The sequence below is a fragment of the Protopterus annectens genome, chromosome 9.part0, assembly GCF_019279795.1.
Source record: "Protopterus annectens isolate FY-2018-M chromosome 9.part0, PAN1.0, whole genome shotgun sequence".
Taxonomy (NCBI): domain Eukaryota; kingdom Metazoa; phylum Chordata; order Ceratodontiformes; family Protopteridae; genus Protopterus; species Protopterus annectens.
Window position 1 is genome coordinate 477,310,573 of NC_056743.1, and position 24,732 is coordinate 477,335,304.

The 24,732-nt window shown below is 43.6% G+C and overlaps 1 protein-coding gene across 8 annotated transcripts in view; it reads left to right on the forward strand.

Annotated features, from left to right (window-relative positions):
* The window catches only part of AAK1 (AP2 associated kinase 1), a 1,655,011-nt gene that overhangs the window by 880,173 nt on the left and 750,106 nt on the right, over nucleotides 1-24,732 (forward strand). For all 8 annotated transcript variants that reach the window (XM_044083018.1, XM_044083021.1, XM_044083020.1 and 5 more), the window contains exon 10: nucleotides 9,649-9,803. In XM_044083018.1, coding sequence (XP_043938953.1) covers nucleotides 9,649-9,803 — 155 coding nt within the window. The remainder of the gene's footprint in view (nucleotides 1-9,648; nucleotides 9,804-24,732) is intronic.

A 24,732-nucleotide genomic window follows, 5' to 3' on the forward strand; every position in this document is an offset into this window, starting at 1 on the left:
TTTGAAGGCGAAAGGCCGAGGTACCAGATCGTTAATAAAGGCAACTGGTAAAGTGCTTGGAGTTTGTGTTTGGATTTAATTCACTTGTGCTGGTGTTTTTGGATTTATTGGCTTTAGTGATCTGCAAGTGATTTTTGTTGCTGGATCTTAGTGGTCTGGTGGTGCGATAGGGTTGGAGTAGATTCTGGAGGGATGGGACATTTAGTGGATGGTTTACTAGTTTGTGGGCGAGTGAGAGTTGATACCACTGAAGGAGGTGAGGGAGTTCAAGCCAGCCCAGTTCAGCAAGTGAGAGACCGTGGTGACTACGGAAGGATGCCCCTGTGGCGAATTTGGCGATTTTGTTGTAGCAGGTCTCTAGCTTGTTTAGATCACATTGCCTTTGTTTGGCATATATTGGAGAGGCATAAAGTAGGGTGGAGATAAGGTGGGAATTTGCTATTGAAATCTTTGCTGCTTTGGTGAGAAATTGCTTATTTCTGTATAACGCTCCTAGTTTTTTGTGGACTTTTTTTTATGGTCATGGATATGTGAATGTCAAATTTTAGTTTTTTGTCTATTTCCACTCCTAGCAATTTGGTGTGTTTAGTTGGGTATATAGTGGTCTTGTCTTTTGCTGTGATGTTAAAGTGAGAGTTGTTTTGAGTATGTTTGGTGGGTTGGAAGATGAGTAGTTTAGTTTTGTTTGGGTTGAGTATTAATTGGGCATCGGATAACCATGTTTCAACAGAGGAAAAGGCTTCTTGTGTGACTTTTTGCAGTTTTGGTAGGGACTGGGCTGAGCAGATGATGGTAGAGTCATCTGCGTATTCTATGAGTGTGCCATGTTTGGTGGCAGAGGCTAGATTATTGGTGTAAACAGAGCAGAGTAGGGGTCCAAGGATGGATCCTTGGGGAACCCCTATGGAGACAGGTAGTTGGGGAGATATGTAATTCTGCCATACAATGGATTGTTGGCGGTCACACAGGTAACTCTGAAACCAGTTGGTGACTGATTGTGAGAAGGATAGGTTATTGAGGACAGAGAATTTGTTTGTGTGAGACCATGTCAAATGCTTTAGATAGGTCTAGGAGAGATAGCCATTGTTTTTATGCTGAAGGATAGTGTTAGTAAAGGAGAGTAAGGCAGTGGTGGTGCTATGGTTTGGTCGGAAACCATACTGAGTACTGGAAAGGAGGTTGTTAGTAAGGAAGTAGTCTGAGACCTGAGAGTGTATGCATCTCTCTAGTATGTTGGAGAGTGGAGAGAGAATAGCTATGAGGTGGTAATTGGTTAGTTCTGCGGAGGGTCCGCCTTTGTGGAGGGGAATTATATGTGATACTTTCCACAGTGTGGGAATGTAACTTTCTGACAGAGATCGGTTAATCAAGATGGATACTGGGTAGGCCAGAGCATCAGCTGCGATTTGTAGGTATTCACTTAGGAGGTTGTATGCTGCTAATTTGGTGGGTTTAAGTTTAGTTAAGAGTTTTTTTTATGTTGGAGGTAGGTACAGGAGAAAAAGAGAAGGCAGTGGGAAGATTACTAGTTGAAGGTGTGGGTTGGACGGGAGGGGGGTTGTGTTTTTTAGCTAGTGGTAGTATGGTTTGGGTGAAGTGTGTGTTGAATGAAGTAGCAATATTTTCTGAGGAGTGAGGGATGTTAGGAGGAGAGGGGTACTGACTTTACCTGGGTGGAGGATGGAGTTTATGGTGGACAAGAATTCTTTGGGGCTGTGTTGTGAGGAGTCTAGGGCAGACTGGTAGTATTGGAATTTGTCCTGTTTTATTAGCTTTTTGACTCTATTGCATAGTTCTAGGAATTTCTGTCTAGCTGAGGGGGTTTTGGTTTTGCGCCAGTGCTCCCAGGCTTTATTCCTGTTTTTCATTTTTGACTTAGTGGTTTTCTGTAGCCATGGGGAGGGTTGTGCTTTGGTTGTGGAAAATCTTATGGGGGCATGGTAATTGAGGATGCTCAGGAAGGTAGTATTAAAAAATTCAACTGTGTCATCTAGACTGAGGTACTTTAGAGGATGCCAGTTACATTCTTTGAGGGATGAGATGAATGAGAGTGGGTTAAAGTTTAGTTTTTTACGTATTTGACGGTAGATGACAGGTTTAGCTTGGTATAGGTATTTTTTGAGTAGGAATGTTGGGGAGTGATCACTGAGGCTATCCGATAAAGCAGCCTGTTATATATGACTGGGGGCTCTTACTGACTAGTATCCAGTCCAGGGTAGTGTGCTTGCTGGAGTTTTTATTTATCCTGGTTGGTGACTGGACTAGTTGGGTGAAGCCATGAAGGTGTACATGATGGGTTGGATTGTTGCCAGAACAGGATTGCCAGTCAATATTGAAATCACCTAAGATGATAGTTTCTTGGGGGAGATGGTGGGTAGACCAGCTGAGGAGGTTTTCTAGTGGAGGGATGTTTTGGCCAGGTGGGAAGTAGCATCCAATTATGTTGATGGTTTTGTTTTGGTTAATTTTGAGGTTGGTATATATTATTTCTTCATTGCCTATTTGTGGATCTGATGATTTTAAGATCTGGATGTTTAAATGCTGTTTAAATATTATAGCTACACCACCTCCTTTTTGTTTAGCCGGTCTACTCTTAGTATGCCGTAACCTGTAGGGAGTATTTGCTCATTGGTAATGTGAGGTTTTAGCCAGGTTTCTGTCAGTATGACTATATCTGGGAAGTACAAGTCTATGGTGGCATGGAGTTCATGGACTTTGTTGGATATACTTCTAATATTTAGGCTTAGTAGAAGGAAGTCACTTGGCTTTCTATTGGCTGTAATATGGGAGAAGTTGTGATTTCTAGTCTGATTATGAGGATTGGGGTTGGAGATGGTAGGGCCAGGGTTGGGGTGGATGTCTCCACTTAGGGCTAGTTTTGATATGCATGAGATTATTAGTTTTCTCAGTTTTTGAATGTGTTTGTAAGGGAAACTTTATGATTGAGCTCTGTGGGTAATAGGTATAGTGGGAGGGTTACTATGCTAAGTTGTAGGGATGCTTTATGTTTGAGTAATATAGTTGGTAGAATATGTGGGGGGTGCATAGGGATGGCTCTTGAGCTGGTGGGAGTGGAGCTGAGTGCGGGTGAGACATGAGTGGTGGTGTGAGTAGTAGTACAGTGGTAGTGGTTGAGTGGGGGAATGATGGAGCTTTGGTAGGATGTAAGATATAGAGGAGAATGGTCAGAGGAGGAATAACTGCAGACATGGACGGAGCCTACAGGGTTTACTTGAGCCCCAGGATTCACCGGCTAAGGCTCAGCCCGTGAAGTCCTCTAAGCCACCTAAATCTTCGGCTCCCAGTTTGGAGCCATTGTTGGGTGAAGCTGTTCCTTCTGCCTCGGTTCCGGCTGGAACCGATTTGCCTGCCTCCCAGTCGGTCCCGACTCACACTTCGGAGTCGTCTGGGAGTCGAAAGAGATCTAGGTCTCCCTCCCTGGAGTCGATACGCTCGGCTCCGAGGTCTCCTCTGCTCCAGTTGGAGCACAGTCATCGGTCCTCCCTCTCTTCTCGGTCCTCAAGGCTTTCAGATCATGACGTGGAGAGAGTGATCAGTAGGCTGTTGAAATCGCAGGCCCTAGCAAAAATGTTGTCCAGCCCCCCTCATCAGGTGTCTGCTCCATCCATGTCTGCAGTTATTCCTCCTCTGACTCCTCCTTTGAGCTGGCAGCCAGAGTTAGTTGGGGTTCGGGTCATGGAACTGTTGGCACCGATACCTTCTCCTTCGGTTCCGATCACTTCCTTGGTACCGTCCTTGGAGGGGTCTGGGCGCCGAGACTCCCTCGTCGGCTCCGAGGGGGTGAGTGGCATCGGACCCTTGTCCGACCCCGTTCCCCCCCTCGGAGCTTCGGCGCAGGTGAGCTCGGATCCTACATCGGCTTCGGAGCCATCCCTCTCGGTGCAGAGAGGGATTCCGATCTCTTCGGAACTGGAGCCTTCTCGGCATCCGAGCAGGGATGCCTTCGAGGTCATGAGGAGTGTGCTGGCCCCTGAGTCAGCCCCACGATCATCCCCATCGGCTCCTCCCCCTATGGTGCCTGCGTCTGCCTCTGCCCCTCCTCCAGACCCCAAGTGTGGGGAACCAACACTCCAGGGCACCCCCTTGGGTGTATCTTCCTCTTCCGAGGCCTCCCCTGATCATTCAGAGGAGCCACCTTGTAAGAGGAAATGCAAGAGGAAGCATGTTGACTCCCCTGAGTCTGTCGCATCAGATACCGACTTAGAGGATTCGGAATGGTCCCCGAGATCCCCCTCTGAAGATATCTCCTTCTCAGACATCCTTGAGATGCTTAGGCAGAGGGGGAACTGGACTACCATAAGCCCTTCCGAGGATGAGTCGGTATTCCTGGATGCGTTTGGATCCCGACCTTCCACCTCCTGGGTGTCTCCGCCTTTCGACCCACTGATGTCTGTGGTGGCTCGGAAGGCGTGGTCAGCTCCAGACACAGTGGAACCGACCCCCCAGAAGTCCCGCTAAATTCATAACTGCACCACAGGATAAACAGTTTTTGACCAAAGGTGTTCCCGTTGATGCCATGGTGGTAGCTGCGGCCACAAAGAAGGAGTTGGCCGAAACTTCATCTGTCCATTCCCCCTAACAAAGGAGTCCAGGAAGATGGACAGATATGGGAAGCGGATGTTCTGTTTAGCGACCTTTTTCATGAGGTCAATGAATTATTTGTGCCACTTTACCCGTCTTCAATGGGATCTCCTTAAAGAGCTTGGAGATACCCTCCAAGATCCATCAGCTGAGGGGGCCCAGGCTAAGGCAGCCTCCCAGCTGGCGACTCTTAATTCAGTGGTGAACTCCTCCACGAGGCTCATTTCTTATGCAGCCGATGGTGCAAGTAGAGCTGCGGGCACAGGCGTTGCCCTAAGGAGGCACGCTTGGATGCGGCTATGCAACTTTGCGGAACCTTTCAGAGCGTCTTTCACCAACACCCCCTTTGATGGTTCCTCTCTTTTTGGATCACAGGTGAAGGACACCCTTACCAGGTGTGAGCAGGAAGGCAAGACTCTCTCTGCTGTGGGAGTCCGCTTTTCCACTCCTTCCAGACCATATCCCAAGGGTCAGAAGAGTGGAAAGATGTGGTTCCAGAAATCCCAGGGAGCCTTGCCGGACACACATGGTGAGTTCCCATCCAGGGGTAGAGGAGGGAACAATAATAGATGCCGCCCTGGTGGCAGAGAGGGTCCGGAAAACCAGGGCAGCAGAGAATCCTTCTCTGAGAAGCCCTTCCAGCATCCCTGAAGGGTTGCCCGGCTGCCCACCTCTGGAGGCAGTCGGGGGAAGATTATCGCTGTACCCAAGAGCCTGGCAAAACATAACACAAGACAAATGGGTACAGTCTGTTATATCTGGAGGCTACAGAATTCCCTTTTTTCGCACTCCCTTAGTATTAAACAAGTCCCTTCCAGATGTTCCACCCAATCTAAGGGATCAAGCAGTTCAAGAAGTTTTAAAACTGCTAAGAAAAAGGGCCATCCAGCAAGTCCCAGCAGACCAGCAAGGCTCCGGAATTTACTCAAGGTTTTTTTTGGTACCAAAAAAGACAGGGGACTGAAGACCTATTCTGGATCTCAGCAGACTGAACAGGTCTGTACAAAGAATGAAGTTTCGGATGGTCACGCTACAGTCCATTTTACCCTTTCTGGGTCAGGACAATTGGGTGTGCTCTATAGATCTTCAGGATGCGTACTACCACGTCAAAATGGACAGACGCTCCAGAAGATTCCTTCGCTTCCGGCTGGGAGCCAGCCATTATCAGTTCAGAGCTCTGCCCTATGGTCTCACCACAGCCCCCAGAGTGTTCACCAAATGTATGGCAGTAGTTACCGCTCACCTGAGACGGCAAGGATTCCGGGTGTTTCCATATCTAGACAACTGGCTCCTCACTGCTACCACCAGGCATCACCTTCTGCGAGCCAGAGACTACACTATCGAAACTTGCTCCAGACTAGGTATCTCAATAAATTTTGAAAAGTCTGCATTGTCGCCCTGTCAGTCTATCACCTTTATAGGTGCAAATTTAAATACAAAAGACATGTCAGCGAGCCTTCCACCAGACAGGGTATCAGTGATTCGCCAACATGTACAGGTTTTATTAGCATGCAGAAGAATTCAAGCCAGGTTCATCCTCCAAACTCTGGGTCTCATGGCAGCAGCGATCATACTTGTTTCTCTAGCTCATTTTCACATGAAGATTCTTCATTGGCTTCTTTTCACCCAGTGGTCCTTCCAGCAGCTTTCCATGTCTCACATGATTATGATCACAGAAGCATGCAAAAAGCACCTTGCGTGGTGGATGGTCTCCACTTCAGTGCCCCGGGGCAGACCATTTGTACTTCCCCCTCCAGTTGCAACGGTGACCACGGACACCTCCCTGATCAGGTGGGGGGGGGCAGGGCATTATCAGGGCAGAACAGTCCAAGACACCTGGCAACCTCATGAGTACCATCTGCATGTAAACATCTTGGAGATGAAGGCCGTGCTTTTCACGTTGCAAGCTCTTCAGGACTCTCTTCCTACCGGGACCATTGCAATTCAAACGGACAATATGTTAGTAGTGTGGTACATCAACAAGCAGGGCGGAACCAAGTCCTACCCTCTATGTCGAGAAGCACTCGGACTCTGGCAGTAGGCGATCTCTTCCCAATGGTTTCTGATTGCAACGTACATCCCTGGGAGGTCCAACGTCATGGCAGACAGGCTGAGCAGAGCAATTCTCATCCCTCATGAGTGGTCTCTGAATCAAGTAGTTGCGGACCAAATATTCTGCAAATGGGGCCAACCTTGCTGCGACTTTTTTGCCACCCCCTTCAACAGCAAGTGCAGCAATTTCTTTTCTCTCCTTCCACTTCCCGGACATTTCCCCTAATCCCGAAGCTAATACAGAAAGCTACTGTATTGAGCTGCAAAATGATCCTCATTGCTCCTTACTGGCCTCGACAAATATGGTTCCCGTTCCTGCATCATCATCTTCTCGAGCAGCCTTGGACTCTGGACCTAGTTCCAGACCTTCTGATCCATCAATTGGGTGGGCTGCACCAATCCCTGCAATCTCTCCAGCTCACTGCTTGGTTGCTCCACTTCCAACTTTAGCCAGGCTTCCTGATATCTCCCCCTCTGTGCGCGAAATTATTTCATCATCGTACAAGTCTACGACTAGAAAAACTTGCGTTAGTAAGTGGAAACATTTTTCTTCCTGGGCAGAGTCCAAGAGGGTAGAACCCTTCTCAGCCCCTGTGCACCACATTTTGGAATTTCTTGCGGAACTCTTTCATGCTGGGTCCACTTCCGCTACAATTAGAGTTCAGTTAGCTGCAATTTCAAATTTTCACATTGGCCTGTCGGAAAATAATATCATGTCTCATAAGCTATGTAAAGCCTTTCTCAAAGGGACCACTCTGCTCAGGCCTCCAGTGAGAGATCCTCCACCTCCGTGGGATCTAAATTTGATTTTAGCTTCTTTAATTTTGCCCCCCTTCGGACCTGCAGCATCTTGCTCCTTGTAGTTTTTATCTTGGAAAACGCTCTTTCTGGTAGCTATTACTTCAACCAGAAGAGTTTTGGAACTTCAGGCTCTTTGTACCCGTCCTCCGTACCTAGTGTTCCACAATGACAGGGTTGCTCTCAGGACTAATCCTTCCTTCCTTCCTAAGGTCTCTTCAGAGAATAACTTGAATCAGTCCATTGACCTTCCTGTGTTTTTTCCCCAACCACTCCAACAGGGCCGAATATAAATTGCATCAGTTAGATGTTCACAGGCAACTACACTTTTATTTGCCTAGAACTAAGGACATCAGGAAATAGGACCAACTTTTCCTTTCTTTTGCTGAGGGTAAGCAAGGTCTTTCCGTCTCAAAAGTAACCTTGTCCAGGTGGTTAACTACTATCATCACATTTATCTATCAACTGAGGTATAAAGAATTGCCTGTTAAACCAAAAGGTCACTCCACCAGAGCTTTATCCACTTCTGTGGCCTTTCAGGCTAGGTTGCCCATGGAATCTATTTGTGCTGCAGCTAGGTGGGCCAACCCACATACTTTCATTTCGCATTATAAGTTTGGATGTGGTTTCCAGGAACAGAGCTGATTTTGGCTCTACTGTTCTGAAGAGTTTGTTCCGATGAGCCACCCAGGATTTTAGGTGCTAGAGACGCTGTCCCAACCAGCAAGAATGAAGGCGAGAAAGACAACTTAACATAAAGAAGTTATGTACCTACCGTAATGTTCCATGTTAGTTGTCTTCTTGCCTTCTTTCTTGCGTCCTACCGTCCATCCCCCTATCCTAATAGACCGAGAAGAGTTCCTTATGGTTTTTCACTGGCTGAGCCTTCTCTGGCTACTCTTTTCTGCCTAGTAGCCTCTCTGGTAGGGTTTATACGTTACAGGATAGGATTCTTTCCTTATTATGTCTGCAGTTAGACTTACCAAACGAGATCAGGGTATCTAGTGCCAGGCATTATGGGATATGGGGTGGCCTCGAGCCAGTAAACAGCTCTCGAGCTTTTGAAGATGGCCGAGTCGGAGCCGAGGATCGGCTCCTAACCCAACCAGCAAGAAAGAAGGCGAGAAGAAGACAACTAACATGGAACGTTATGGTAGGTACATAACTTCTTTTTTTGTTATAAAATGCTACAGAGTAATATGAAATTTGTTTAGCCCTAGATATTTGCTTAAAATGGATGCTTTGTAGAATGCCCATAGCTTTACATTATGTCAGCATTTGGTCTGGGACAACAACAGAATTGTGACATGAGTTACAGATAACTGCTGAGTTGTTGTTGTGTCTTTTGGCTTTTCCCAGTAAGGGGTCGCCACATCGGAACTCCGGTCCGCTAAAGATTGGCAGTAGATTTTTACATGCCGAGTTGCCGGCCCTGATGCACAACCTTCAACGAAGGTACGCCCATTCACACATGTCTCCACACAGAAGACGCTCTAGCTGAGAATCGAACAGGACAACGTCTTACTGTGATGCGACAATGCTACCGCAGCACCACCACCGCAGTTGCTGAGTATACTTCAAAATTTTGAGTGAAAGAAGTTGCTGTGTGCCATTTAATATCAAATGCTGTACTAGTTCTTTATATTGTGCAGGTTGCAATGGAATAGAATCTGCTGTATTTTGACAAAACTTCCTTTCAAAATTATAAGAAAACTATGTAAGCTTTTTTAGAAGTCTCATTTTAGTGTATTTTGTAACAAGGATGTAGCATGTACATTTAGAATGTGTTGTATTTTAAGTGAATATTACAGATGTGCGTTTTTTATGCAGGACTTCCTTATAATTCAGATTTGTTCCATAATGTTTAAATGTATTCTGTTCTGACTGCATACACATTTTTAGTTGGGAGGTTTTGAAAGTGAGATTTTACATTGTTTTTGTTTTGTTTCAGAGATTTATAAACATTTAACACAAGATCTTAAACTGTCAAAACATTCTACATTTTGCTTATTTGTGGTATTTTTTCTTAAGCCTTTAAGTAGTTGTAGGTCTGTAGACCTGGGATTGTATTACACTTAAACTGTTTCACTTTCTTGCCTGTGCAAAGTGTATTGTATGAAACTTTTAGCTATACTGTTTACTAGTAATTAATTTGTATATCAAATGTCAAGTTCAACAGCAACTCTTTCTGTGCAGGTTGACAGACCCCATTCCTACAACAGAGACTTCTATAGCTCCTCGTCAGCGGCCTAAAGCTGGACAGACTCAACCAAACCCCGGAATTCTTCCAATTCAGCCTACTTTGACTCCAAGGAAGAGACCGGTTGGTCAGGCATCCCCACAGCCACAAGGTCAGGACTAGTTCTTTCTGGCAAACTTTTATAATTGATCGTAATGTAATGCCTTTATATTATTACTGATTGTTGTATTCAAGAAATTCAGCAGAGAAATAACTAGATACAAAGTTGTGGATTCTAGCCAGGAGATAGTTAAATACAAATTGAACTGGAATGTTAAACTGAAAGAAATAAAATACCAATTCTCAGCAAGTGTACTTAGTAAGTGATTTAGAGTCGCGTAACTTAAAAAGGTTGTCTTTTGGTATAAGGGTGATTCTCAGCTTAGGTATTTGGGACTGCTGAAAGCTTAGCTGTTAAAAACACTGAGCATTCTGACCTGAAGATTAATTTGTAGTAAAGGAGAATGATATTTGAGCATGGCATGTACATATAGTTACAGCACTTAATGGTAACGTGATCCAATTGGTAAAATTAAAAAAAAAAAAAAAAAAACGTGAGAACTTTCTTTCTGCATTTTCCTGTCAAATATGCAACAGCAGTAATTTGCATATATGAGATCCGGTACAGTTTGGTTCAACTTGTGCATCTTCAGATCATAGTTGCCAAGCACCAGTGCAGACTTTCATCTCTTCACCTTACCCACACTCCCCTGTTTTCTACCTCCCTATCCATTTTTTATGTTGCCATTGATTTCAGATTGCTTAAGACTTCATTGCTTTGGTTGTCAACTTACTGACCTCCTTTCTCATTTGGCTTGAGTATACACCATTGGCCTTGGAGAAGATCTTGCATTTGAGGCATTCCAGTTTCTTCCATCATCTTCCTGGGTGTTTTCACCACCCCATAGAGGATGTGATTGCCCAAATTGCTATGGAGGCATGGAAAAGGCCAGATGTAGGGTTTCCTATGCCGAAAAAGTCTGACAGAATGTTTTAGCACCCAAAGGACTGTGAATATTGGTAGAGAAACCCAACTGTGGATCCTGTTGCAGCAACCTTAAAAAGAGGAGAGCCCAAAGAGCTAGATTACTTCAGAAAATGGGTATTCACGTCCTTGATGTTTTACATGAGGATACGGTGTTATTAGGTGCATATACTGCATTTTCAAAACAGCATCTCGAATGTAATGTTAAAAAATGCTAGCTCATGTGGAAGATAATAGACTTATGGGAAAAACTTGTAACACTGGCTTCCAGCTTTTGCCTTGTCAAACTTCGCCATGCATCTAGCATGTAATTTGAGTGAAAAAAACAATACCAAAGTGCTCTAGTTGACTAAGCTTGCAGATGACTGCAACCTAGGAGCAGTCAATGAATCCCCAAATGACATGGCCATCTTATAGGAAGGTTTGTCTCAAATAACTGGTGTCAAAAATCACAGCCTCAAACTAAATGCCAAAAATACAGTCTGATAATTATTCTTTCCTCAGCAGTTGGGGGTTTGGATCTGACTCTGCTGTTATTTTAGCTTGTTGCCACTAGAAAACTGTGGAGCACCTCCTTAACTCATAATGCACTATCCCTAAACAAACGTCAGATCTTGTTTGACACTTTCATGTTTGGACATGGTTGCTGTGAGCTCTCGAGCTTGTCAGTTGTTTTTTTGGGAGACAAGTCAAATTTTTTCCTGTTACCTGTTGTATCAGTAGTTACTTTACTTTTTTGCTGTTTCTTATATTTATACCTCCCTTTCCTACACTGCTTGTGTATTTCTCCTTACCACAGTTGGCAAGATGTTCTTCGTGTTTCACTGTTAGTCATTACATTTGGGTAATCTGCTGGCAGGTTGCCCTCAGTCGGACTGAATTCCAAAGTCTTGGGTCCTGCGTCGGTTGCTGTCTTCTCTTCCATGACGTCAGGGGTATAAAACATGCAGCCGACGCCATTTTCTTTAGTCTTTCTTGCCACGCAGTGCCCGAAGCAGAAGCATTTTGCAAGTGCCGGTCAGCCATCTACTGAAATATTCGAGTTTGAGTTTCAGAACCGAAGTCTTCACTAAAGCTAAGTACCTCGTTGGGGAAACTTTTTTGTTGCTTCTTACCGATGTCAGAAAAAGTTAATAATTGTATTACTTGTGGGAAGCAAATACCTCGTAAGGATTTCCATTTATATTGTATTCCTTGCCTAGGCCCTGATCACAGCTTTCAGTTTTGTGCTAGATTTAACCAACGCACTATTAAGCGTCTGTATATTTTTGCATCAAAGTAATTTGGAAACAGATTTAACTACCCAGAAATGTTGTTGGATAGCAATCCGACTACCGGAGTACATAAAAAACGCAAAGAAAAGGACAGAGAAAGGCAGTCGAGATCCAAAACCGACAACTATGCTTCTCCTAAGCCAGTCGCCTGTTCGCCGGTACTCAGTGAGGCGCTTTCGCAGCTACTGATACCTGCTACCTTTGAGTCACAGACCTCTACCGACACCCATGTGGAGTCCGGCATGCCACAAGATACTCAAGGTATTGGACCGACGGATGTATGTCCCTCGGATGGGTCCAGAGCTGCTGAGCAGGCGCCGGCTTCTGAGGGTGTATTCAGACCTCAACATTTATATATCAAACCGACGACAGCTGCAAAGACAAAGACAACTTCTAAAACTAAAAAAACGACGCCTGAGCTACGTGCACAGGCCTCTATGCCTAAAAAAACAGATGATCAAAATGGCTGAAGACCGTATTACCTTTATCAAGGATTCCCATCCCCCTCCAGATAAGAGGCCTAGGCAAGACCCTGATTATGAATCTTCAGATCAGGTTTCTATTTCTTCTGATCAGGAATTGTCTATTCCTCCCTATGAGGATTCTGATGCTGAGGAGTCTATTCCATCTGCATCTCCTCCAGAGGATTATTCATTTGAAGAAACCTTGCATACTTTGAGGGAGCATTTTCACTGGGAGAGTCAAGACTTCTCAGAATCAAAAAAGAGGCTCAGGGATTTCCTCCTTCTCCCTCAGCATAAGCCTTTAGCCATTCCCCCTGTTTTGGACATTGTGGATGATGTGTTTTCATGGTCAAGCTTGACCCCTGACTCCTTACCTCTGGCTCCCAGTAAGCCTGACAGATATTACAGGGTCCCTGACTCACATAAATTTTTATTTAAAAACCCTGCTGCTGACCTAGAAACTATTTCACAGGGTCCAAAGGGAGTTAAGGCCTCAACAGCAAAAAACCCTACCCCCTCTGACAGAGAATTAAGAGCACTAGACAGATGGGAAAAAAGGTTTATACGTCTGTAACCTTGGCAGTCAGGGCCTTAAACTGTCAATTTCACATGCTTAAGTACCACCAGCATGTTATGGGATTGCTGAAACAGAAAATGATGTTGATTTCAGAATGTGCAGAAAATTAAAGAATTGCAGGGATTATTGCATGCAGCTGAACAAGTTGGAAAGCATACTTTGCAATGTGGTTTTGAATCCATAGAAACCTCCTGCAGGGCCGCAGTTACTGGATCTGTGATTAGGAGGCATGCCTGATTAAAGGAACAAAATTTGCCTGATCATGTTAAAGCTAAACTGCTAGATGCAACTTTACAGCATGATTCTTTGTTTGGTATTAAGGCAGAAGAGGTTTTAAAGAAAATGGAAGACAAAGCTAAGTCTATGCAAACTGTTAAAGACTTCATACAAGTGCAGCGACCAAGATCCAGTAGAAACTGGCCTACAAAAAATTGGTCCTTTCCTGTGTCACAGAGCTCAAAGGGGCAAATCCAGATGCCCAAAGGGTTCCAGATACCGGGTGCAAGATTCATACAGGTCAAAGCAATGGGGAATATCTACCTACAAATCAGGGTGAGATAAAGCGCAAACCTACAGAAAACAGTCCCAATGACTTCCCTCTGCCTACACCAAGCACTTATCTTTTGACAGCACCCTTAGGGGGAAAATCAGCACTTTTTGCTCAAAATTGGCAGTTAATAACCCAGGACAAGTGGGTACTAAACATAGTATCACAGGGATATAGATTCCATTTCCACACTCTGCCAATGGCAAACAGTTGGCCGGATCTGCCCAAACATCAATGGGCAGAGGCACAGAAACAGGTTACATCCCTCATGGATATGGGGGCCATTCATCCGGTACCAGAACAGGAAAAAGGACAGGTGTTTTACTCAAGACTGTTCTTGGTACCCAGAAAGGACGAGGCCTGGAGACCATTACTGGATTTATCAATTTTGAACACATACCTGGACATTCCAAAATTCAAAATGCTGACTTTGCAGCAGCTTCTGTCCATGCTGGGCAAGAATGTTTGGCTGGTGACATTAGACCTAAAAGAGGCATACCTGCATGTCCCAGTAAGACAGTCGTGCAGAAGATACCTCAGATTCAAGGCTGGCTTAATGCACTACCAATTCTCTGCACTGCCCTTTGGCTTATCTACTGTGCCCAGGGTCTTTACAACATGCCTGGCACCAGTAATTGCATTTTGCAGACAAAGAATTATACAAATATATCCTTACTTGCACGACTGTCTAATTCAAGCAGAGAACAAGGACACTCTTCTTATACACCTGGCGTTTGTGAAAAGGCTTCTAACATGCCTCTAGGGTACACTATAAACGAAAAGAAATCACAAGTGGTACCCTCTCAAAATATAACATTCCTGGGTGCAAGCTTGAATACAGCTGCCCAGATGGCTTACCTTACGCCAGAAAACCAAAGGCAACTGACTACTTACTTCAAACTGATGGCAACAAAAACCCAGTCTTCTGCAAGGCAAATTCTGCAGGCTCTGGACTTTATGGCATCCTGCATCCTACTAATTCCATATGCAAGACTGCATATGAGGAAACTTCAGTGGTACCTAAAAAGTTTATGGAGTCAACATTCACACAGTCTGGAAACAATGATTCCTCTCATTCCCTGCCTGCAGCAGGAGTTTCTATGGTGGGCAAAGACCTGTCATCAAAACATGGGGCGGCCCTTCACTCTACCCCCTGCCAGCCAAACCTTGACAACAGATGCATCAGATTATGCCTGGGGGGCCCACATGGTAGGAAGATGCCTTCAGGGCATATGGGAACCAAAACAAATGCATCTACATATCAACCAGAAAGAGATGCTAGCTGTTCAAAATGCCCTAACAGCCTTCAAGGACTTACTTCATCCAGGACAACTACTGATAAAGATGGACAACACCACATTCATGTGGTATATAAACAAGCAAGGAGGGCACACACTCATACCCCCTTTGCAGATTAGCCATGGCACTGTGGGACACAGCTTTGACCTACCAAATGCACCTTCAAGCTCAATTCCTGCCAGGAAAACAAAACACTCTGGCAGACGATTTAAGCAGAAACCTTATGGATCTGGATCCTCACAAGTGGAAACTAAATCCATAAGTCTTCAGCATGACAACAGAGAAATGAGGGATCCCAGACATAGATCTATTTGCCTCTCTCCAAAATTATCAACTGAAAAGATTCTGCACAAGGACTTATCACAGCCAAGCATGGAAAGTGGACGCCCTATCCTTAAGTTGGAAAAACCTATCAGTTTACGCCTTTCCTCCTCTGCCTCTTCTACCCAAGGTCCTCCTAAAAGTCAGACAAGAGAAGCCAAAGATGATATTAATTGCCCCGGACTGGCCCCACCAATACTGGTACCCAATCCTAAGGAACTTGTCTCGATACCCAGCTTGGACCTTACCTCAAACACCATAACTACTGTCCCAGCAAAACAGTCCAATCCTGCACAATCAACTACAGACTCTAAACCTGGCAGCATGGCTAATCAGTTAATCATACAAACAACACCTCTCAGTAAAGCTGTGATGGATGTCATGTTGGAAGCCAGAAGGCCTAGTTCTAGAAAATCATATGCTGACAAATGGAAGAGATTCTGTGCTTGGAATCAAGCACAAGGAACTGATACAGCAGAGCCAAATATTCATCAGATAGTACAATACTTAACTGAGATGCTTGACAAAGGCCTATCTTTCTCATCAATCAAAATCCATGCCTCTGCCATTTTGGCTCATTACAACACAGAGCCACCAATCTTTTCTCATTCTTTACTAAAGCAGTATCTTAGAGGAGCCAAAAATTTAAGGCCCCCTAGAAGATCACCATTACCTGCATGGGACCTCAATTATGTGTGGGAAAAACTCACCCTGCCTCCATTTGAACCAGCTGCTACCGCTGATATAAAGTTCTTATCATGAAAGACAGCTCTGCTACTAGCGATTACTTCAGCAAGAAGAGTTTTAGAGCTACAGGCCCTCATGGCTGTAGAGCCTTTTATCATATTTTACACAGACAGGGTGTCTCTGAGGACAAATCCTACTTTTATGCCTAAGGTGGTTTTCAGTGTGGCTCTTAACCAAACTATTCATCTGCCAACTTTTTATCCAAATCCGCAGAACTAAGGGGAGAGAATTCTGCATTCCTTGGACGTTCACAGACAGCTTAGATTCTACTTGAGCAGGACTAAAGGTCTAAGAAAAAACTGAGCAATTACTAGTGGCATATGCTGCAGGATCAGAAGGATAGGCTGTTTCAAAGCAGACAATTTCAAAGTGGATAAGCCACTGCATCTGTTTCTGCTACTTACACCATGGTAAACCTGTGCCCAAGGGCATTAGGTCTCATTCCACCAGAGCTGCATCTACTTCAGCAACCTTTCTCAGAGGAGTACCAACCAAAGACATTCTAGAGGCTGCTACCTGGAGTTCTGTTCACACCTTTACAAAGCATTACCATTTGCCTCTCTACTAAGTCCAGGGCAGGCTTTGCCACTGCAGTGCTGCAGGGCCTTATAGCCGCACCTAATGCTGTTTAGCTCCAGCCTCCCAACCATAGCTTTGGGATTCTACCCAAATGTAATGACTGCAGCAGTGAAACACGAAGAACATAGTACAGTTGTGTACACTTACCATAAATGTAGATGTTAGAGTGTATTCAGTGTTGCAGTCCAGGTTTACCCTCCCGCCTTCCACATATCATTCTGAAGTTTATCTTTCCTTCACTATCTTCTACAACCTATGTGGTGTATTTGCTTGCAGATGAAGGTAAAGTTTATATTGATGCATGTATATATATATATCTATATATAAAATAAAATATTGCTACCTTTTTGGGGGCACCTGACATCGGGGGCAAGAAAAATTAAAGAAAATGGCGTCGGCTGCATGTTTTATACCCCTGACGACCTGACGTCATGGAAGAAAAGACAGCAACCGACGCAGGACCCAAGACTTTAGAATTCAGGCCGACTGAGGGCAGCCTGCCAGCAGATTACCCAAATGTAATGACTGCAACAGTGAATACACTTGAACATCTACATTTATGGTAAGTGTACACAACTGTACTTTTCTTTTCCTTTCTACTTATTTTCTTACACTTTGTGTATTCTTTAATACTGTTGTTGGTAGTTTTCTATCCCTGATAGTTTGTGTATACACACACACACACACAGATATATCTATATCTATCTATCTATATATATATATATATATATATTTATATATTTATGTGTGTATATATATATATATATATATATATATATATATATATATATATATATATATAATATATCTACAGAAAGTTATTCATGTTGCTTGTCTTTCCCTCTCTTTTATAGAATATGTCTGAAAGGGGTCCATCTGGATTCAAAAAGTGTTAAGATTGCAGACACAAATTGCCACTTTTTGATGCTCATGTCTTATGTGTGTACTGTCTAGGCCCACAACACCTACAGACTGACGGTAAAATTTATTACGCTTTCAATCCGTGTGCTGTAGTGGATAAAAAGAATAAACTTATTTTAAAAGGGCTACTACTCTCTCCTTTTTTGGAAGCTGTATTTGGGGCTCAACTCTGAAGCCATTACCCAGAACACGGTATTATTTTTCTGTAGACCAGGTACCAGCTCGAGTACCTTCTCCTTTCCTGGAATCCCGCCAGCACTCTAGATTACCAAGACTGATGTGGACAGAATGATGGGGAAGTTTCTCTTGGTGCAGATACAGATGGGAGTTCTTCCGGCTGCTTAGCCCTTGTGGTCAGGAAGCCCTTATTGGCATTACACTACCGATATCAGCTCCTTCTTAGATCTGACCTGTATTTTCAGAGTCCTTGGATCCGAGTCTCCCGGGACCATCTGGTTCAGATTCGAAGGTAATAGTACCTTTGACTCTGAGGCTTTGTCTGAGTGCACCAGGTCTGATGGTTTCTGAGCCGGGTGACTCTGAGCAGAAGCATGCTTGTTGGATATGAGGCATTAGAGTCCACTGTGAAGTTGTCGGAGCCATGTCTGCTACTTGGAGCTTTGGCATTGGATAGCTTGGCTCCGACTTCTCCCTCGGGTGGGTTGCCTTCAGGGCAAGAGGATCCATTGAGTTGGAAGCTTGGCTTCTTGGCTCAGTTGGCTTCCTTCTCCCTGGAGCATATTCTGCCTTTGAGGTGGTGGAGATAGTGTTCTCTACTTCTGCAGGATGGTTGGTTTTCCCCCCTCAGATCTACCCTCTCGATCCTGTATGTCTGTGCGTCTTGACCCCCATCATTCCACTCCAGAGGGACAGCCAGGCCAAAGTCTCCAGGCCACCCAGCACGGTATTACTATTTTTTCCTGGTACTTCTCCGAAACAACCCACCGAAGAAGTCCGTAGGAAGAAGTGCAAGAGGAGGCACTTGGACTCTCCTCAGGAGTCCATCACTGAAGATACAGATTTTGATGACGTGGAAGGGTCCCCAAAATTTCCACCTGAAGATGTCTGATTTGGTGTCATCGTAGAAATCCTTAAGCAGAGGGGTAGTTGGTCCACCAATAATGCTTTCAAAGAGGAACCTTGGAGGTCTTTGAGTCTGGCAGATCATCCTCCTTGGTGGCTCCGCCTATTGATGAGTTCATTGATTTGGGCGTGGAAGGAGCCAGACACAGTGGAGTCACTCCCCAAAAGACCAGACTGGATTTGGGCACCACCTGCAGGAAGGGCATTTTGGAGTGAGGAAGTGCCTATAGATGCCATTGTTGACATTTCTATTAGGAGGCATGCCTGGATGCTGTTGTGTGATTTTGAGGAGCCCTTCAAATCCTCTTTCATCAATTTTTGATGGAAGCTCATTGTTCGACTTTAAAGTTAAGAACACAATATCCAGGTACGAACACGATGTAGAGACCCTCTCTGCAGATGGACCTTTTCCAGGAATCAATGAGGAGGTTGCAAAATGTGGTTCAGGAAGTCCCAGGGTCCTTTCTAAGATCCCTGTGGAGGTAGTTCCCACAGGGGCAGAGGAGGGAACTCAAATGGAAGATGCCACCCATGCAGCAGAGGAAGCCCACAAAATCAGGAGTCCAGAGATCCTTTCTCCGGCAGACCCTACCAGCTCTCCTGAAAGGAGGCCCAATTATCCACCTCTGGAAGTAATCAGGGGCCATTTATTCCTGCACCAGAGAGCCTGGATAGATATTACAGAAGATACGTGGGTGCAGAGGATTATTTCCAGAGGTTATAATTCCCTTTTCCCTACCACCTCCACCAGTTTGCAAAATTCCTGAAGTTCCACCTAGTCAAAGGAAAGCAGCAACTCTAGAAATACAAAAGTTGCCAGAAAGCGTCATTCAAGTGATCTCACCATAGGATACAGAACTTAAGATTCTTTTTAGTGCCAAAGAAAACAGGCGACTAGACCAATTTTGGATCTCAGCAGTCTGTACAAATCATTTCAGCATACCAAATGGATACAGTTCATTCCATTCTGCCCTTTTTGTGCAAGGATAACTGGATGTGCTCGATAGACCTTCAGGATACGTGCTGTCACATAAAAATGAAGACAATACAGAAGGTATTTAGAGTTCCATCTGGGAGCCCGTCATTAACAGTCCAGAGCACTGTCCTTTGGCCTCACCACAGCCCCCAGGGTGTTCACCAAATACATGGCAGTAGTAGCAGCTAACTTGAGACTTGAGGGATTCCGAGTTTTTCCATATTTGTACAACTGGTTCATTATGACACCAACCAGGCATCTACTAAGAGCTCAAGACCAGGTACTCCAGACTTGCTCCCATTTGGGGATCACCATAAATTACAGCAAATCTCAGTTAGAACCATGTCAGACATTGGAGTTCATAGGAGTGATTTTCAACACAATGTCAGTGACAGCTTTGCTTCTTATCTCGAGTATGGACTGTGAGATTCCAGATTAGAAAGGTAATTCACAATTCCACAGTCTCATCCCAACTGATCCTACAAACCTTGGTATCAATGTCTGCAGCTATAGTTCTAGTTCAATAGCAAAATTTCACATGAGAATTCTTAAATGGATTTTAGCAACACAGTGGTGTGTTCTTGATCAGCACATATCCACCCAGATAAGGATTACCCAGGTATGCAGAAGATACCTTTGGTGGTTGATTCGATCACATCAAGTACTGCAAGGCCGTCTTTTTATTTTCCCTCAGCCCAAGGTCATAGTGACCACAGACACTATCCAGATTGGGTTGGGGGGGGGCACTTCATGGGGAAAACAGTCCAAGGCACTTGGCCTCATGAAGAGGCCAACATGCATACCAGTGTCCTGGAAATGAGAGTGGTGCTGTTAGCTTTTCAGGCCTTCCAAGACTGTCTCCCTTTTGGGGAAATTATGATTCAGATGGACTATATGTCAGTGGTGTGGTACATCAACAAACAAGAAGGAACCAGGTCTTACCCCTTATGTCAAGAAGCTCTAAAGTGTGGCAATCGGTGATCTCATCCAACAGATTTCTGAAAGCAAGGCACATTCTGGGGAAGTCCAGTGTGATAGACAAACCAAGCAGGTTCATTCTACCTCATGTGTGGTCTTTCAACATAAAGGTGGTAGAAATGATTTTTTGCCATTGAGGCCAACCTTGCTGTGACCTCTTTGCATCTCCCCTAAAACAAGAAGTGCAGCAGCTTCTTTGCCATAATTTCTCCCACCGGGGGAATCACTGAGAGATGCTATACTATACAATTGTCCTCCCGATCTCCTTTATGTGCATCCTACAACTACCTTGCTCCCCAAATTTCTGCAGAAAGCTTTCCAGTTGAAGAACAAAGTCATCCTCATTGCACCTTACTGGCCTCAACAGATTTGGTTCCCCTTTCTTTGGCCTCATCTAGTCTACCAACCTTGGATTCCAGACCTCCTGTCTCACCTGACACACATGATTCACCCATATATCTCAAACCTAAAGCTAACAGCATGGTTTCTCTACCTCCATTATTAGCCAGACAACATATGCTCTCCTTCCCGGTCTGTCATATACTTTTGTCTTCTCACAAAACTTCCACAAGAAAACTTTATAAACATAAATGGAAAAATGTGTTTTTTGGTCACATTAGAAACATATTCACCCCTTTTATCTCCTGTACATAGTGTTGCAGCTGCAACTTGGATAATTCTTATACCTTTATTATTCATTACAAATTGAATCAAGTCTTGAGATGAATAGCAGCCTTTGGCTCAGCTGTGCAAAAGAATATCCTTCCTCAGAGTCCGCCTGGGGTTATTAGTTAACTGGGGACTCTATCCCAACTGTTGAGGAATGAATGAAAATTGACAGCATCAGATAAAGAAGTTGTGTACTCACCATAATGTTTCATCTATGTTCTCCATTTTTATTCTTCCTCAACTCCCCTCCTATCAACCCGTACCTTTTTCAAGTAATGACTTATAAGGACACCACTGTTGGTTGCGTTGAGCTCCGGGTATTGTTTTCTTCTACCAGGATGATGATCATGATGATAATTCTTGGATTATGTAAACCAGCAAACAAGATCTGAGATATGATGGGAGATAGTCCATTCTGGGTAAGGGAGGAGCTCAAGAGTTTTCTGGTGGCCACGAGCTACAGTAATGGCCAAGTTTAATCAAAGTATCAGATCTTAACCCCCAACTGTTGAGGAAAATTCAAAATGGACAACACAGATGGCACGCTATGGTAAGTACATAACTTTTTTTTTGTATCTTTTGGGAAGTCCTCTACCACATGGAACTACCACATTGACAGATTGCCTTTGAGAGTTGACCTAGTTGTTAGCGATTTAGAAATGTCTGTGGACAGTAACTTAACTTTTGACCAGCATGTCTATTGTTAAAAAGTCCTCCTATATTGCATAACTTTATAAACAAATGGATTGTGTCTAGATCTAGGGATGTCATTGTCCCCCTTTACACAGCCCTCGTGAGGCCAGTCATTGAATACAGTACTCCCTTTGGCATTTATCTCTCTAGACATGTGCAGCAACTGGAATGCCCACAGAGATGCCTTACTAAAAGTATACAGTGCCCAAAACAACATGTCCTACATGGACAGACTCAAAGCCCTGTCACTGTGTTCTGTATCCTACAGACTGCAAAGAGGCGACCAGTGCCTATTATGCAAGACATTCTCCAACCTATTACTGATGGATTTATGCACATTAGTGAGACAAGTGACAACAGCAGTGCTCTGATGACGGGTCTAAACTGGACATATGCAGCTCTTAAAATACTTCATCCCATGCATGGGTCCCCTCAGATGATCTATGGTATGATCCCATCTCATTAGGGGTAATGTATAATTATCAACCATGGGATGGATAAGGCCAATCTGTAACCAAATGGGATAGGTTATTTCAGTCACAAAAAGGAAAATTGGCTAGGCTTAAAATGGCCTGCAAAGGCAGCTAGTCTACTACTTACCTATGAACCTGTAGTATGTCCAGTGGTGGTGCAACAGTAAAGGAAAGTAGAAGAACTGACAGGCTATCATAACTAGCTTTGCCTGTCAGATTTCCAAGAGCTCTTAAAGACATTCTTCCTAAATGCCCCATTTAATTGATCTAACCTTTTTGGTCCATAAGTAAACTCTAAACTGGAGACTACATGAAAAACAGGAAAAAGGCTGTAAATGTTATTGATGTTAAGTTTATGATTTTTCACCTCCCTTTCGCAAGGATGCAGAGCATTTCACTTCAGAAATGGTTTCAGTCTTGCCAACAGCTGCAATATCAGCAGGTCAGGTGTGTCATTATTATTTTTTTTTTCTTCCTGAGGTGGGTGTCAGCCCAGTCACAGGATATGTCCATAAATGATTATGGTATATGCAGACTTGAGACTGGCCCATAAGTAGCTGCTCCACTTTGAAGCCAGTCAAGGATCATGTGTTCTTCCACATTTCAGCATGATGCAGCACACACAACTATTGGATATTGGGAAGAGTTTTGAGAGGATATTTCATTGTTTCACATTCCTCTCGAGCTGCTGCTCTCCCTCTTCCATAATTCATATCCAACCAGAAGAAGATGGCAATTTCGGAAGTTGTTAAACTTGTAGAAAGAAGAAAGAAGATGGCAATTTCGGAAGTTGTTAAACTTGTAGAAAGAAGAACCATCCAAGAGGTCCCACCAGAAGGAGTCGTGGTATTACTTGAGATTGTTTTTGCCAAAAAATAAACAAGGTCAACTTCAAGATGTCTACACTGTGGTCAGCTGCTTGATTAGAGCTCTCCCTGGCTAGTAGTTGTACTACCTGGATGCCAGCAAAGAGGAACTTTGTAGAATGTAAGGCATAATCAACTTGAAACAGAAAACAAAAACTTTCTCGGAAGAATCTTGCAAGTTTCAGCTTTGGTAAAGGAGATTATTTCCAATAATTTGAAGGAAAAAAATAAATGTACTCATATGTTCAAAAATAAATGAAGCACTGAATGAATATACAAAGTCAGATATAAATAGCTGGAACATAGAAGCTTTAAGTATTCAGATGAGCTAATAAACCTAGAAAAATCAGACCTTGAAAGGAAGGAAATGCTGACTGAGCAAGTTGCTTTTCAAGAAATAGAAAAGAAAACGGAGAAAACCTGAGATTTTTTGTTATACTAGAGAAGCTGGTTGGAACAGACTGCATTCATTTTATGAGAATGCTAAATTGACATATCATACCAGGATTTATTATTAAATTATTAAATGAGAGGACACATTATTGTCTATGCTCGAAACCTGTCCATAAAATCAGTTTAAGACCTGTATTAATAAAGATACAATCAAACGGCAGAAAGAGGTCTTCCTGATAAAACAGCAACAGAGGGAAAATTGGGGGTGGGGGGGCAGTAGATTGTCAAAACTGGTTAATTGTTTATAATGAGCAGAAGAGAAACAAGATTACCCTAGCAGCTGGGGATGTTGAGAGGCAAGTTTGAGTTTCAAGCTGCTTTATCCAGCTGTCTTAAGAATATTTTTTTCTTGGTGTGTCAAATATATTTATTGATGCAGAATAGGCTGAGGAAGAAATACAAAGTTTATCCAACAAAAACAATGAGCCAGCAAGCAGAAGGGAATTGTATTTTTCATTCTTCTGACAGTAACAAAGCCCACAAAGAGACTTTGCTAGTGAAACCTTTTTCCATTGTTCAGTAGAAAAATCCTTGAGAGAGAGAAAAAAAACACAGAAACTAGAAGAATCATGAATACATGGGACTTGAACCAGAGTCAGGTGTCGGGAGATGGAGATGATTAAGAAAACCAGCAACATTGTGAAATTGAGTACATGGGAGATTGTAAAGCATTAATCCCACTGGATATATGAATACGTGTGAAATATAACTTTGCAGGAAAACCGGATTTTAGTTGAGTGTGTTAAACTGGTTGGTGAACTGTAAAATGTGTACCGCACTTCTTCATAATGTTTAGAAGGTTGCATAATAGACTGAAGAAGTAACCATAAGTAAAACTTGTTTTGTTTATTTGTAAAAGAAAATGACACAAATTGCATATTGTATAGTCAGGATTATTTTGTATAGTCAGGATTATTTTGTATAGTCAGGATTATTTTGTATGTGAAATGGGTGAGTTTTATCAGTGACTGCAATATATGCTAAAAGATATTAAATCAAGAAAATGTTTTCTCATAGTTGTGAGGTATCCAGGGTTTACACTGTAATAAAAAGAAAGATTGGGCAAAAGTAAGTTGAGGTTAATTTAATGATGTGATCTTGGGCTGCTGGGGAATTTGTGTATTGATTTAATTTTT